The sequence below is a fragment of the Stegodyphus dumicola genome, chromosome 1, assembly GCF_044657685.1.
Source record: "Stegodyphus dumicola isolate Sdum_Otavi_A_Nest chromosome 1, ASM4465768v1".
Lineage (NCBI taxonomy): Eukaryota > Metazoa > Arthropoda > Arachnida > Araneae > Eresidae > Stegodyphus > Stegodyphus dumicola.
In genome coordinates, this window is record NC_140768.1 from 86264625 (window position 1) to 86281991 (window position 17367).

At 33.0% G+C, this 17367-nt stretch overlaps 1 protein-coding gene across 2 annotated transcripts in view; it reads left to right on the plus strand.

The window, feature by feature from the left end:
- LOC118197219 (sulfhydryl oxidase 1-like) overlaps positions 1–17367 on the plus strand; it is a 92346-nt gene that overhangs the window by 51965 nt on the left and 23014 nt on the right. For both annotated transcript variants that reach the window (XM_085817453.1, XM_085817450.1), the window contains exons 6-9: positions 2763–2885; positions 5388–5526; positions 10713–10829; positions 16544–16691. In XM_085817453.1, coding sequence (XP_085673579.1) covers positions 2763–2885; positions 5388–5526; positions 10713–10829; positions 16544–16691 — 527 coding nt within the window. The remainder of the gene's footprint in view (positions 1–2762; positions 2886–5387; positions 5527–10712; positions 10830–16543; positions 16692–17367) is intronic.

Consider the following 17367-nt stretch of genomic DNA (forward strand, 5'->3'; position numbering starts at 1 on the left):
TCCATGGAACACATGTAGGTCAGTGTAACCACTGAGAGAGAGATTCCAGTCAAAACCATTATTCTACCACCCCTGTGACTGTATCTTTCCACTATGTGGGATTGATGCATTATTCCCTTCAGATCAGCTGAAGAACTGAATCACTGTCCAATATGAATCTGGACTCGTCTGTGAAGAGAACAGATGCTCATTCTTGGCTATACCAGGAGATGTGTTCTCTTGCCCAGCATGAGGGTTGGAACTTTAATAGTGGCAACACAGCTAAAAAAAACGCTACGCAACAAAACCAAAGAATATCGCGTATACCACATGTGAACTACATACCTACCTTACCTCTCAGCAAAAAGACTCGTCCTGCCTACGTCACGCACATGCGGAGTGACGCGAAGAACGGATCCTTGTATTAGCTCGCGGTCTAAAGTAAGTGTAGTCAGGATGTTTTCAAAACAAGAACAACGATGTTGGATAAAAATTGAATGTGCCAGAGGTTGTACAGCACGACAGTGTCATCAAGGGCTTCAAGGGGCTTGCGGGTAAACTGCATTGCCTTACAGAGCAGTAGCAAGATGGGTGAAAGCATTCAATGAAGGATGCTAAAACGTGGCAGACATGCTGCGGCCAGGTCGTCCAAGTGTCAGCGATGCAGACGTGCAAGCTGATGCCGCACTGATGGACAGTGATCGCCGCCAAACGATTCGTCAGCTGGCCGGACAAACAGGATTAGCGCATACGACTGTGCTGCACATTCTGAAGAAATGCCTGTCCATGAGAAAATTGACGGAAATGCAGAAATGGCTACGATATGATGCTGCCCGAACCCACCTGGAGCGCTATGAGCGCGAAGGAGATGCTTTTTTACACCGTTTCATTACGCTGAATGAGGCCCGATTGTACCAGCCAGAACTGAAACGCCAATCAAACGAATGGCCTCATCACGGGTCACCACGACGTTCGAAATTTCGTCAGAACCCCAGCAATGTGAAAGTTATGGTGATTCTTGTGTACGACTGTGATGGTGTCATCCTAACGCATAACATTCTCCTACAGCAGACCCTCACTGCGCAGTATTACTGCTCATTTTTGGAGCACAATCTCCAACCAGCTTTGAGAAAAAAAACTGCAACACTTTCTGAAGAACGCTCCTCTCATTTTGCATGACAATGCTCGGCCGCATGCAGCGCAAGCTGTGACTGATTTGTTCAAGCGATGGGGCTGGGAAGTTTTTTACCATCCACCATACTCCCCAGATCTAAGCCCTTGTGACTATGACTTAATTCCTAAGATGAAGGAACCACTTCATGGCACTCGCTTCCAAACTGTTCCTGAGATTCTTGCGGCAGTAGACTGGTCCATCAAACTATCAACAAAACAGGCGCTGCTACAGGTATTCTGCGACTTCCACATCGTTGGAAACGGGTTGTACACAATGCTGGCGACTATATTGAAGGACTGTAAAACATGGTGACATGAATCACTTTTGTATTCCTTGTAAATAAATAGTTGCCACTATTAAAGTTCCAACCCTCGTAAACAGGCACCTCTGTGTCCTTGTGTCAAGGGGACACAAACAACTGGTACAGACCTGTATTGTGCAGGCTTCTGCACACTGTAGTAGCTGAGATTTGTGTTCCTGTTGCCACTAAATCATCTACTATGAGCCGAGGCACAGTAATGTTGCTTCTCCTTCTGACCAAAAGAGTTAAATATAACGGTCTCCCACAGGTGTTGTAACGTTTGGTCTTCCTAGTGCATGTCTTCTAGACAAAGAATCCTCAGACCAAAACTGATTCCATAGTCAGTGGACCACACTACGACAGGCATTGAGATATTTAGTAGCATCAGCTTGTGACATCCCCCTTTCCATCCATTCGATTGCCTGCCACCTCAACGAATTGGGCAGCCGACTTCTCCTGGACATTGATAGACTCTCCTGGATATTGTCAACGAAATTGCTCATAACAATTGAAGATCATCACTCCTGAACAAAACTTATAATTTTTGCATTTTTTCTCCAACTCCTATATAAGTGTTCATTTCTATAAAATAAAAGTGTGTAGCTATTGTTTTTGCATATATTTTCACAAACTTCATTGCTATCATGCATATAAATTGTGAATTTAAATGTTACTGATGTTTTTGTAATGGTGAGCTTTGTAAAACATGCTGTTCCTTAACTTTTAGAGGGCAGTGTATTTATAATTGATTAAACAAACATTGTCTGCAAGTTATTGATATCTAAACATTATCTTCCATCTTTGGAGCAAGTTATTTATAATGTTTTTACAGTCTAAAAACAAATGAGGGAAGAGATCCCCCCCTTCAAAATTTATTACATTATCAGTAACTTGCTCCAAAGAAAAGTAAAATGTTTTGAAAATTCTACATCTGTTTTGTTTTAACATGAAAATTGAATTTTCAGTGTTAAAATAAACTTAATTGTTGCTATGTTTTAGTAGAAAATTGTACTTTTTAAGTAATAATTATGTTAGTTGCTTGATCATAGAAAAGCTGCACTTTGTTCAAGTTTTATTTAGTACTAATAATATCTAGTCTATATTTGAACTAATATTATAGTATTTATCTCTTTTTTATCGTTTTATAACATTGATAATTTTTTTTTAAATATCTAACTTCTTAAAATCGAGGTGCAAGATAGTAAATCTGGGGGGGGGGGGAATCCAAGTATTTTTTGGTATACTTTTTGCACTATTGTGCAGTGTTGTAAGAAGGAATGAATTTTAGTATGATTTATGTTGTTATAGATTTTCTGATGATTTTAATTCAACTTATATTCGAGATCAAATCTTTGAAAGTATTGTGGGACGTGCAAGAAATAAACCTGGCCTTCAGGTGTTCAACCCTAAAAAGAATTCCCATGCTCAAGTGTAAGTAGATGTTGTGTTTTATATTTTTAGTAAAACTCATAAAAAAACTTAATATGTTATCTGCCTGCTATCTTAATATGCTATAAAAGTGGAGTAAGTAAGCATTTGTTTCAGGATCATGTACTTTAAAATAACTTACAATAGGCAATCAAAAAGCTCACAAAGGAAGAAGGTTGAAGTGAAGAAATGAAGGAAGGTTGAGGAAATGAGGCAGTTAATCAGATTAGACTGAAGAATGACCATCAACAAGTTGGCACAAGAAGTGGCTATTTCCCACAGATTCATTCGCGCAATTCTGTAAGATGGTTTGAAGATGAAACATGTCAGTGCAAAGTTTGTCTTGTGGCTGTTGAACCTGGTTCAGATGGAAACTGTGCAATGAAAAAAGCAGAGAGGACTCAATGTTTTTTGAGACAATTGTTGCTGGTGATGAGACCTGGATGTACACTTATGACCCGAGACTAAGATGCAGTCATCAGAATGGCACACAACATCCTCTTCTCGACCAAAGAAATCATGTTATGCCAAATCTAAAACAAAAGTGATGTTCACTGCATTTTTCGACAATAAAGGTATCGTATACCATGGATTTGTACCAGCTGGACAAATTATTAATGGCCCTTTTTACGTTCAGGTTTTGAAATGACTGAGGGAGGTAATCTGAAGAAAACATCCTGCCAAATGGCAAAAAGAGTGGTCACTGCGTCATGACAATGCTCCTTTCGTTACATTCATTGCTGTTCAGACATGGCTCACAGAAAAGAATATTCCAGTCCTCCACCAGCCTCCTAATTCACTGGATTCAGTACCACTAATTTTCTGGTTCTTCTTTAAGATCGAAATGGCCCTCAAAAATAAGCATTTTGATACTGTAGAAGACGTCAAAACTAATGCAACAGCTGAACTTTGGAAGTTACCACAGCAGAACTTTCATTGTTGCTTCGAGCAATTGCAGGAGCAGTAGAGCAAATGTGTGTGTTTTGAAGGAGCCTACTTTAAAGGCAGTAAATATCTACCTATATTGTGATAATAAAGAGTTACAATGAAATTCCGAGAACTTTTTGACTGCCCCTTATATGTTGCTTCTTTTTACAGTTGTCTCTGTAATTGTATTTTATTTGCATATCTATATATGTGTGTGTGTTAAATGCTGTCTATTTGTTAATTTTATGACCATGTCAAAAAGTTTAGTTTATCTGAGTCAATATAATTGGCAAATATCATTGGAAAAAAAGAGTATGTAATTTTTAATATACTGTTCTGTCCTTTTCTTGTTTTAGAAAGTAGAACAGAAACGTTAGGTACTTTTAAATAGTATTATTAAAGTTATGACTGTATGCAATTTCAAATCCTTTATTGAAATTTTGGAAATTACTGTGTTACAGTACCTCATTATAAAGCTGCTGAAATTTTTATGCAGATTGACTAGTATTTACCACAATAGAAACATTCATAAGAGTGTTGTGGTATAAAGGTTAAGTTTTATTTTACTGATCTTTTTGGTTTTTGTTTACTGGTTGTGTACTTTAACTAGTTATGCTGTGTGCATCAAATTAAATTTTTGTTTGTACTCTGAGTATAACACACATAAGTCCTGTGTACATTGTGATAAGCTGGCATAAAAGTTTGGAGTGGAATTTACTTCTCCAAGTTAAAAACTGATCTTTGTAAAAATATGTATGCTTTTATGCATGGATATGTTTTTGAAGATTTAATTTTTATCAGGTTCTGATTAAGATTGATGAAGTTTTATTCAGAATATACCTAAATCTAAGGCTACTTTTTGACCTAAATTAATTTTTTTTGGCATGTTTCTCTTCCAGTTAGAGCAAATATAATTGCATCATCCATTTAAAAAATAATTGTACACTGCTACTCCATTGTCTCTGATATTTTTCATCTCCTTGTCAGTCAGTTTTAATGATTCTTCTCTAGTCTTCAATGCAATCTGCAAAAGTAACATAAAATGTAAGGAATAAAAATTTAAAGTTTACCGTTGTTTCTTGTGTTCTCAGAACTTCATTAATTTCAGCGCCTTTTGTGAAGTAGTAGTCAAATTTTTACACTTGTAATGAATCAGGTTGTATATCCTGATGGTCAGAAGCTTGAGTTCATCAACAGAAATTTCTTATCTCTACACATAGAGGAAGCATTTGGAACTTTCATTTTTTTCCCTTTCTTTAGCAGCTGTATGTAATAATGACTGGGATGCATACTTCTGAGTTTCAGGTTGAGCAAAAACACATAAATTATATTTATTATATCAGAAATACTAGTAATGGTTTAGTGCACTTGTTTAAAAAATATGCTAATTATTAATTTGTTTTTTATATTTTGATTTATAAAATTTGCAGTATTTTTCTTTCTGTCATCAGAAAATTAATCAAAGCTTACTAAAAGTCAAACAAATTGTTTTTAGATTTTAAATAAATTTGTAACATATGGAAAAGTTTAAGAACTTAATTTAGATTATTTATTTAGTATTTTTGTTATATATTTCAGATCCACTGTGAATTCTGTACATATGACTGACCTTGAAAATGCAATATATTACTCATTAACTCAAGAAATAGGTGTTGTCAAGTATATAACTGAGGAGAAATTCTCTGTGCTCAAATCTTACCTTTCAGTATTGAAAGATGTAAGTTCTATTTTCCTAAATTTGTTTTTTATGTATTTTTTCATTGTTTATATAAACACTGTGCTTAGTTGAATTGCTCGAGAAGACTGGATTAATTTTCAGCTATTTTTACACTTAAGGGGTTATCACATCTATTAATGCTAGGTGGGACATTTCCAAGAAACGAGATTCTGGCATCATTGGTTTAAACGGAAGGGTTCTGAAAAAATCAGCGCCACTGAAATCAATGTTCCATCTCACCAAGAAAGTGATGTCCCTACTACATGGAACATTTTGCAACTTTGCCAAAAATGTTTTGTTTGCAGCTGTGTTCTGCATAGAGATCAACCAATCAGTTGAAAGTTCTGCTTTTTGAGTCTCATGGGTAATTTCCAATATGGCAATGGCTGTAGTTTGAGGTCATGGGTGATAGAAATGAAAGCCTATTTTATCGAAAAAATGTGTGTGTGTGTGGGGGTGGGGAACTATATTTGTATGCTGTAATTTTATAATATAACTGTCAAAGTCATTTTAAAAATGTTTGTATATTGATTAAAATTATAATTGTGAAAATTTCAGAGTAGGCAGCATTTTATGACATTTTTGTATTTTTAGATTTGTTTACAAAATTTTCGTCACTAAAAGTTCACCAAGTTTCTTATATTTCATGCTGATCTGTAGCATACCATGTAGAAATATTATCATTGTTATATAATAATTTTTTTATTAAATTTAAGGTAAATAATTTTTTTAATTCTGTTTATATATCTGTGACTTTATTATGAATTACTTAGTTAAATTGTTTATCGCATAATCTGCGGCATTGTAAATAACAGAGTTGCATAAAAATAGAAAGTATTGCTTATGTAATGATGAGAATACACATAAAATTTGTATGCTATTATTTTATGTAGTAAATGAAAAATGTAAGCACATACTTTTTGTTTTTGGAACAATACACAATAATATCATACATATGATTTACATAGTATAAACATAACTTATGAATGACTATGAGGATATAAATATATGGATCTTTTATTTTTGTCATAGAAGTTATTTTTTAATTATTATTTCCAGACAGAACAGTATTTATAAGCCGAGAAGTTAGCCAAGGAAGGGTGTTCCCAATTCACAAGATTGCCAGTGAGCCGGACACTTAGGAGTGCTGATATCAGAAAGTACTAGATACAGTCAAAAGTCATTAATCCGGACACCCATGATTCGGAATTATCTATAATCCGGACCTCAAAGCTACAAACTTTCTGCGCATGCGTCAGTGCATAATGCATTCACGCATGCGCATAAGCATTTTACGCATGCGCATAAGCGTGTGCACATGTGCATAATATGATTACGCATGCGCGTTTAATGCATAATGTACAGTATAAGCTAAGCTATAAAATTATCTAATTATCTATTTCAGTTAATGTTGCAGATTGCGTTGTTCCAATCTTCGAATTGGATCCGGCTTATTATTTTTTGCAGAGTGTTGGAGCAATTTTATAAAAGTAAGCTTGAACTTTCGATTATGTCAAATAGAATTTCCGATTCTGGAGCTGCCAAAGGATCTATCTACAAAGCAAAAGCATGTTTTGATGTCCATCAAACAAAAAGTGGAATTGCTGCAAAAAATGGATAAAGGCATATCCTTTATTTTTCTGACCATTCCAAAATCTGTTTATCAATTTCACGCTGCTCTGAGGGGGGGGACATCACAGCGTGCAATGAACTGGAAGTTGATTTGTCAGCACTATCCTTATCTTCAGGGCAGATGTTTTTATTTTATTCGGCTTATAATTGCTTACTAAATGTAGTATTTCATCTCGATGTACTCTGTCTTTGATATGATTTAAATCAAATTCCTCGTCATTATAAATATCACGAATACACATCAAATAGTTTTGTGGTTGCAATTTTCTAATTTCGACTATGCGTAATGTATGCTTTATGCATGCGCGCGTTGAAAGAAATGTTTAATAAAGTAAACAAATAAATATTAAGCTTTTTTTTTTTTTTTTTTTTTTTTTTTTTTTTTTTTTTTTTTGTAAATTTTGATACCCTTTAGATTATAATTGCTCTTTATTTCATAAATTACAGTTTCATATTTTTAATTTTATAATTTCTGCATGCCATCTTACCAGATTTAAATTGATGATCTATAATCTGGAAAAACTGATAATCCGGAATCGCCGAAATCCCGACGAGTCCAGATTAAAGACTTTTGACTGTATACACATATGTAATGTCTGATAAGCAGACTTATATAGATCCAGTGTACATTTTAAATTTGTCTTCATACAAGCAGAATTTAGCCATTACTAGTGTAACTGATTGCTGTAACCAAAGTTTTTATCTGTTAAATGGGCATTATTCTATTCTTAAAGTAAATAATGCATAAAGTAGTATAGAACACGGATGCTAAAGCATTACAGTATTAAAATTAATTATATAATTCTCTTTTAATTCTCATTTTCATAATAGGTACATGATTCTTGAACAGCCTTAATAACTCTCACTAATTTTTTTGTATGGCTTATTCAAAGGCCCTCTCCTTAGGCAGATAGCCCTCCAGTTCTTTGCCATAATTAAATAAATAAAAAAAAATTATGCCCAAATTGTTGTTTTTTGAATTTATAAACACATACACATTTTTAAGAGCATTTAGGCTAAAATTGTACTAAAAATATTTAAGAACAGCGTATCTTTAGAATTTGCGATAGACTACAATATTGCCACTGCTCTCCTTGAAGTTATTGAGTTTTTTAATCAAAAATTCGTTAATATATGAAATAAACACTAAAACAAATTCAAGATTCCAAATTTAGGCTTTCAGGCACCCATGTTTGAGTGGAGGACTATGTTATTCAAAATGTGATGAATCTAGTACCATTGATTTTTCACAGTGCAAGAAGCATACGTATATTCATGGAGATTCTTCATTGTTTAGTTTTTTAAATATAATGCAGGCAATATTTGGTGACAACAATTTGAAAAGTGATTTGAACATTTAAAGTGATTCAACACAAAATGCAGTTTTGCCCTTTTGGGCTAACAACCATTGGGCTGATAAATATACATCTTTGGACATTTTCAGAATCGCCAGTGTTGATTTCAAAGTGATAAACTTAAGGGGCACTATCTTTCTATTATCTTCTATAATAAGAAACAAGTTTAAAATGTCAAAAAGACCAAGTAAAAGAGTAAAATGAGCAAAACAACACAGAAAAAAAAGAAATAATAATAATAATAATAATAATAATAATAATAAATTATTTTTTACCAAGCTGAGTAGTGTGTTTACCAAGTGAAGAGGGTAAACCTAGCTACGTAGATTTTGTTAAAATAGGGGTTCTGAGAAAGGTTTTTATCAATGTGTTGTTCCACGAAGATATAGCATATGTAATACAGTCAAAAGTTGTTAATTCGGACACCCATAATCTGGAATGATCTATAATCCGGACCTCAAAGCTACAAACTTTCTGTGCATGCGTCAACTCGACGCATGCGCACAGGCATTTACGAGAGCACGTAAGACCTTTACAGCTGCAAATATGTTTGTGCGCATGTGCGTTTAATGTGTAACGGAGTTATACGCTAAGCTAAAATTATCTAATTCAGTTAATGTTGCAGATTGCGTTGTTCCTTAATCTTCAAATTGGATCCGGCTTATTATTTTTTGCAGACTGTTAGAGCAATTTCATAAAAGTAAGCTTGAACTTTCGATTATGTCAAATAGAATTTCCGATATATATTTACTAATATGTAATTTGTATCTACAAAGCGAAAGTATGTTTTGAAATCCGAAATCTGTTTATCAATTTCACACCGCGGATTGGAAGTTGATCTGTCAGCACTATCCTTATCTTCAGGGCAGATGTTTTTATTTTATTTGGCTTATAATTCCTTACTAAGTGTAGTATTTCATCTCGATGTACTCTGTCTTTGATATGATTTAAATCAAGTTCCTCGTCATTATAATTCGCTTCCGATAGTGAAGAAAGTGACCCAGAGGTTATGGAAAATGAAAACATTTCGATTGACAAATTAGTCGGTATTCCCAACACAGCAATTATAGGACTTGAACAGCGGAACTTTGTAACTAAACAAGAAATTATGTCTGTTTAATAGAATTAAAGAAAAAGTATTATCACATGAAACGAAGCAACTTACATTGAAGGAAATGTTTAATAAAGTAAACAAATAAATATTAAGCTTTTTCTTTTTGTAAATTTTGATACCCTTTAGATCATAATTGTTCTTTATTTCATAAATTACGGTTTCATATTTTTAATTTTGTAATTTCTGCATGCCATCTTACCAGATTTAAACTGATGATCGATAATCTGGAATTGCCTAAGTCCCGACGAATCCGGATTAATGACTTTTGACTGTAGTGGTTTTATGTTCAGTAGTTTTCTTTCTTGTACTTTATAAGGTTTTTCTCCCGCCTTCATTGTGTAGTGGTTCTGCATGCTGGGCCGGTATTTCAGAGGACCGTGGTTCAATTCTCGGCGAAGGCAAATGCTCATTTTTTATCTCTCTTGCTTCCAAAAAATCCTAATGTCTCTACAGTGGCGCCCAAACTAAAAAGGGTTTGGATGATGCTTCTCCTCACCCAGGATTTGGCAATTGGGTCCCCTAAACAAAAAAACCCAGTCGCCTTTTAAAGGGGGAGTATATAAGGTATTTCTCCCGCCTAGCGTGCTTCGTGGTGTAGTGGTTCTGCATGCTGGGGCCGGTATTCCAGAGGTCCGGCGATTGCTCATTTTTCTTCATCTTGCCTGCTTCCAAAAATACCTAATGTGTCTACAACTTGTAACTTTTTTCTGAACATTTCACTTTATTTATATAAATACAATATTTATTTTCTGTATAACACACCAGTTTTAAGTAAAATTTAATCAAAATTTTTAATTTCTGTATTCTAAGCATTTTTATCAAATACATGGCCATTTATATGGTAGAATAGGCTATCTGTTTAGAAATGTTCATAATTTTCCATTTATATCGTAACTACAAAAAGTTTCTTTTTAGTTAGCCTTCAGTGATAGAAATTAAAAGCAGATAGAATTTTAATTTTTGTTGCTGTAATTAGTTATTTATCTGAAAAATTATATGTATGTGGATCTAATTTTTTTAATTAAAAAAGTGATTAAACAACTTGCTTGTATTATATGAAACTGTATTCTTTGTATGTTTCCTAGCATTTCCCTGGTTCTCCTCATGTGATTGGCTTCCTGTCCGAGTTACACAAATGGGTATCAGCAAAGACAGATAATATTACTGGTGAAGAATTTGTGCATGCCATGGAAAATTTAAAGGTTCTGTTCAATATTTTTTGTACTAATGTAGAAAGCTAGAAAATCGTAATAAACTGAATTTTTGGTTTTGAGTAAAGAAAATAATGTAAAAGTTCCAAATATCTCCAAGTTATATATTTAAGTGGCATATTTAATATTTTTATTATCCTCAAAAATGTATCCCAGAAATTCACTGTTGAATAGTTTTTTAAATTATTATTTTGAATCATAAGAGGCTATTTAGGAAGTCCACTTTGATAGTATTTGACATGCTGTTCATTTTGAAATCACTAACCCTTTTGAGATGGCATGTCTTATGTTTAAGACATTCCTCTAAGATGGAGGGGAGTTGAGCGGATCACACAGGATGGAGGTTTTGGGTCACTGAGCCTAACTTTATTTTAAAAAAAAGTAATTTAAGTTCTAATGTATTCAACATTAGAAGCAATAATCTATAATAAATTTTGGTACCATTTTATATTATTGCTTGAGCTGTCATGTACATTAAAATTAAATTCAATAATCTTTTCCCTTTAACTTAAGATGAAAATGCATTAAAAAAATTATTACTTCGAAAAATAATTTTTGGAAGGGCTGTTCAAATTATTCCAAAGTTTAATTGACAAGTTACATTAATAAATTTAAAATTAATAAAAAATATAATAAATACCATTTACAAGTAGAACTAACAAAATCGTTTATGAGAAGTGGAAGGCAAGCACTCAGTTGATGAAATGTCCGTATCAGAATCACTAGAAATATCACTTTCTAAGTCTTTAGAAAATGCATCATCAAACTTATCCATGTCACTAATTCACTCATTTACCATGCGAATATATGCTTCCTCTGTTATGTTTTCTCTCCACAGTAAACTGGAAACTAGGCTTTCTGAAATAAAAAGGGAAGTACAGGAAATATATCCAAAAGCAACTCGAAGTGTAACAGAACCTCTCACAGTAACCCTTAAAGGCCCTACATAGTAGCTAAAAAAAAAAAAAAAAAAAAAAAGATTTGGAAGGATAATCAGAAACACAAATGTTTATATGTGGGTTAGGAAGACAAGCTCTGTTTGTTTATATTAAGCTTTCCCTTCTTCCTCGCAATAGCTGACATCATAATCAGACTGAACATTAGAATTCTAAAACTATGTTCAGCTGAAAAGTAATGAACACAAGACACCAGCTAGTAGTTTTTAAAAAATTATTTGGCTTAAAATGCACATAAGTATTAGCCTGTTCTGTAAGCAGTGCACGGGTGGGACACTTGGCTGGAAGAGACAATCATAGGAAATGCATGTGTGCTTGTCTGGAAAAGGTTGTAAGTTGAAGGATTGTGTGCAAAAAATGAAAAAAACTGTAATTAAAAATTTAAAAAAAAATTATTATTATATTTCCTTTTGAAATTTGAATGTTTGTGAACTTTGGACATTTGATGATACATAGTTTTCCTTCATGTATAAAAATACACTATTATGCATGTAACTCTAAATCATTTGTATGAATCAATGAGAGTAATGCTGCATTTTCAGTTAAGACCTTCCAAATGAACAGTTCAAATAGCAGCAATGGCATTAATTTCCAAAATCACTCAATGGATCAAAGCTCATTTAAGAATCAGCCACTTCCGAATTGCTCATAATTAAAGCAGAGAGTGAGCCAGTGTGTCCTAATTGTGACAGTGTTCTGTCTGGTATTTTAACAGACTGCATTTGAAGCATTTTAATGAGTGTGACTTACTGATTGTTTAATCAGTAAAGCAGTTAATAGTAATTTTTTTTTTTTTTTTTTTTTTCCAGTACATGTAAGAAATGAAACTTTATCATTTAATTTTGCAATTGTGTAGTTGTGAGTGTGTGAACTGTGTATTTTAATTTGTCTCGTGTCTTTGATTTTTATCCATGTAGTTCATCAAAATGATTTTTATGTAGTAGTTCATCTCAATATTTATTATTTTACTCATTAACTTTTTTTTTTTTTTTTAAGTTGCATTTTTTTAAACTTGTTTTTAAACTATTAAGTTGTTGTTCTAACATGTTTAACATGCGTTTGGTGCATATAATCCTTTAGGTTATGTGCCAGTAAATCTACAACCACTAGTGGATCAAGGCAATTATAAGTAGTGTCACATAAATGCATTTTGAATATATTAATATTAAATCTTCCAAAAACAAGAATAAAATTTTTATTATTCATTAGAAAAGCATTAGAATCGGGAACTCTACAGCAAAAATGTTAAGTATATTTGTAAATGCAAGTTCTAAAACATAGCTTCTTGCAATATTTAAGTATCCTGATTTCATAATGAAATTTTAATTAATTTACTTTTTCTATTCTGATTGTTCTGTTCGTATAAGAAGAAGCAGTTACTAAATGACAAGGAATTTCTAACCTAAGGAACAATACAGCAGCATAGCTAGGGTGGGGAAAGGAGGAATATCCAATCCTTGGGTGCAGCATTCAGGGAGTGCCAAATTGATGATACACATTTCAGAATGAAATACTTTCCATTCTTGGAACACAGAATGGGGTACAAAATCTTTAGGTGTCCCCGAGCGCTGAAAACCTTAACTATGCCTCTGGAACAAGAGTTATTTGTGTTCTTGAATGATAATTTATAGTCATCACTCAGCCAGCTGCCAATATGCAAATACATTGCTCAAACTTTCTCTGTGTACAGAAAATACAAAAAAATTGGAGTCTCTTGTCTTATATTTAAATGCATATTGTAATTAAGTTACATAAAGTAAGTACTGTAATTAGTTTACATGAGAATCTCCACATCTATTTCTCCTTTTTTTATCGTATCTGCTATTGTAATTATTTTCTTTTTTTAAAAAAAGTACTGCTCTTTTTTATATTTGATAATTGCAGTAGGGCAGAATAAAAAAATTCCTGTTTCACAACCAAAGGAAATTTATTTGATCAGTGTTCCTTAAACATTTTAGCTTTACAACCCACATACATATAATTATGACTTATCACATCCCATATATATTCTAAAAAAAGGGGGGGAGATTTCCAGAAAAAGTGACTGAGTAACAATGAAATAAAATGAAACATATATTTCTATCAACACTTAATTGATAATTATAAATTAATTTGTAATTACAGGTAAATAGTATATATACTCATTGAAAGAATACTTTGGTTCTTTCACTATCTCCTGAAAACTCTCTTGTGGCCCTTACTTTGGGAATTACTACAATAGATTTCATAATTTCTTGCACCTTTTAAAAGTAGCCAGTTTCATGGTATTTTGCTTCGTTTTTCCTAATTACGTTACTGAGGGTATTACTTCTAATTGAGCTATTTATGTGTAGGAGATTTCAATATAATGATAACTTGACATCTGCGAGTATTTAAGCAGAGAGAGAACTTAACTGAAGGTAACGCTAATGTAGTTATGTAACATGCATAAGTATAATAAAGTTCAATTGATATTACATGTAATAAATTGTCGCAAGTATTAAAGAAAAAAGAGATTTCCAGAGTCAGAGTAACAATGAAATAAAATGAGGCATACATTTCTATCAACAATTAATTAATAATTATAAATTAATTCATAATTACAGGTAAATAGTATTTAAAGTCATTGAAAGACTACTTTGGTTCTTTCACTATCCCCTGAAAAGTCTCTTGTGGCCTACACTTTGGGAATTACTGCAATAGATTTCATAATTTCTTGTACCTTTTAAAAGTTGCCAGTTTCATGTTATTTTGCTTTGTTTTTCCCAATTACATTGAGCTACTTATGTGTAAAAGATTTCAATATAATTATAACCTGACATCTGCAAGTAATATTTTCCAAGAACTTCCTGTAGGTAATGCTGATGCAGTTGTGTAACATACATAAGTATAATAAAGTTTAATTGATATTACATGCAATAAAGTGTCACTAGTATTAAAGAAAATAAATGTTTTGTATACTGTATTGGTTACCTATAGTTGACTTTCTGTCATGCATAAAAAAATCGAGGGATTCTTAAGTTTTAGGATAAACGTCAAGGTGTTATAGAACAATGAGTCTCATCCTTTTTCATCAAAGCATTGTGGAAAAAATTTAGCTTTAAAGTAGGCATTTTATTAATACTTATGATTAAAAAAAATGTCACAGGAAAACAGTACTGGGCAGATTTGAGCTGCTGAATTACATTGTTAGTGCCTCGTTTCCTTTTATGTGAATTCTGTAACTTGCAAATTATTGATTTCTTTAATTTAAAAATTTTCTTGAGCTGTAGCAAAATAATGAGACTAAATTGGTAGATATGTGTGCAGATTTGTGTGTAATAGACACATTACTCCCATATATACTGAACAGATATTTTTGAATTTTTTTTAACAATATAAACATATAAGCAAGCAAATCTGCCTGTATGAAAAAATAAAATGTAATTAGCAAGAAAATGAAAATGACATTTGTAAAGAAGGCAGAGCAGCAGCATTAAAGGAAAGTTATATGATGTTAGAGCAGCTGTATTGAATCTTGTTATTATTTGACAGTGTTAATAATCTTAATTGAATGAATGTGAACATGCATTTAATTTTTCAAATTCTAAAGTATTCTTTTTCTCTGATTACTTTGAAGTGTTTTGTTCAGAATTTCTGAAGTATTTTCACATTAATTTAATTTCGATTTCCTGTGCTTGCAACTGTAGTGCTGCAAGATAGTAAGATGCTCAGAATATGATGTTTAAAACTTGCATTTTTTGATAATTTATTTGCTCTTATAATCAATAAATCGTAAAGTATTTAAATTTCATCTCTGTGTTTTTTAATCTTTAACTATGTTTTTTGCGGTGTAATACAGGGTGCGGCAGGGGAACTTCCTTATTTGAAATGGGCGCCATCTAGTGACATTTATTCCGAGAAGTGTGGGGTGGCGCTCATTGAAAAGAGCAGTATCTATCGTTTTATATCATGTAGGTTTAGTACTAATCATGCAGTGAACGAGAGAGGAGCGCGTATTTGCCATGGAGTCGTATTTTTCAAAGTACTGCATTTTCATCCGTATAAATTGGCAGTGGGGCAAAAACTTAATCCATGCAATTTTCTTTCACGACAAAATGCATGCAAAGCCTTTCTTAACAATATGCCTCATGATGCTTTTGAGTTCTTTAGTGATGAGGCTCATTTTCGTCTTTCCAGTTGCAGCATGCATTAAACAAAACATGCGATAATGGAGTGGCACGAATCCCCGAGAATTTCATGAGCAGCCTCTCCATACAGAATGTATGACTGTTTGGTATGCATTGTCCAGAATAGGCATCATTGGACCATGGTTTTTTGGAGAATATTTCCCTGGATGCCTTATCCCCTTACAGAGAGATCGTCAGTCGCCAGCACGCTCACTTGATTTAGCTTTGTGTGATTTCTTTTTGTTGGGCTGTCTGAAATCTCTAACATCCAAAGACCCTGGCTCAAGTGAAGAACAATATTCAAGCTGCTATCGACAACATACCCGTTGATATGCTGGTAAACGCGGAAAGAAACTTCAAAACTCGACTATCTCATTGCATTGACCAGAACAGAGGCCACCTTGATGATACTATTTTTAAACCGTAATAAAAAAAAACTTTAAGTGTTTCTCTATAACTTGGAAAAAATTAAACTGATATCGCTTATACTATTTGTGTTATTCATTTTTAAAATAAGCTAGTTTCCCTGCCACACCCCGTATAATATTTCAGCTTTGTTATGATACTAATATTAAATTTTGCTTTATTCACTTATTTTCAGGGAAGTGAGATTTACTTACCGAAAATGCGTGATTGGGTAGGCTGCAAAGGCAGTGAACCAAGATACAGAGGATATCCTTGCTCTCTGTGGACATTGTTCCATACTTTAACCATACAAGCAGAAAACATGTTTGAAGATGCTCGTGGATGTAAGTTCATATCAAGATGAGAGATTTTCTTTAAGTGCACTGAAATTGATTGTTTTATTTTTAAAAGTATGAGTTTTGACAGTTATTGGTGTGGTTTTATGTGATTATGGCAAAGCCTCGACGGCTATCTGCCTAAGGGGAGGAATGCCTTCATGGAGGACTTTCTAAGAGAAACTGGTTTGTATACATGTTACACATGGGGGAAAGCCGCAAAAATGCCCATGCAAGCAGCTTGTTCATGAGATTCAAACATCGGACTGAACTACCAGTGTTCAGCAATTTACAACTTGGCCGATGTTGGTCTTTGACAGTTATTAGGCTCAATAATTATAATGCTCAGCATTTAAAAATATTGCTTAAATTTAAAGAAAGATATCCTGTAACATAGCCCATATTTACAATTTATTGACATTATTGCTTACATAGTCTCCATTTTTCATAACAAAACTGTTCTGGCAATAAAGTATAAGATACTGAATTTGTAGGAAATTTTTTAAGATTATGTTAGAGTGGGGATTTTGAATCTTTTTAATGCCCTGCATCCCTAAAAGTGTTTCAATAAATACTCATACTCCCTAATGCAATTCCCCCCCCCAAAAAAAAGAGTTATGTGATCAAATTTTAATAATAAATTAAAATGAAACATGGGAATAAGAAAAATTACAAAAATTAACAT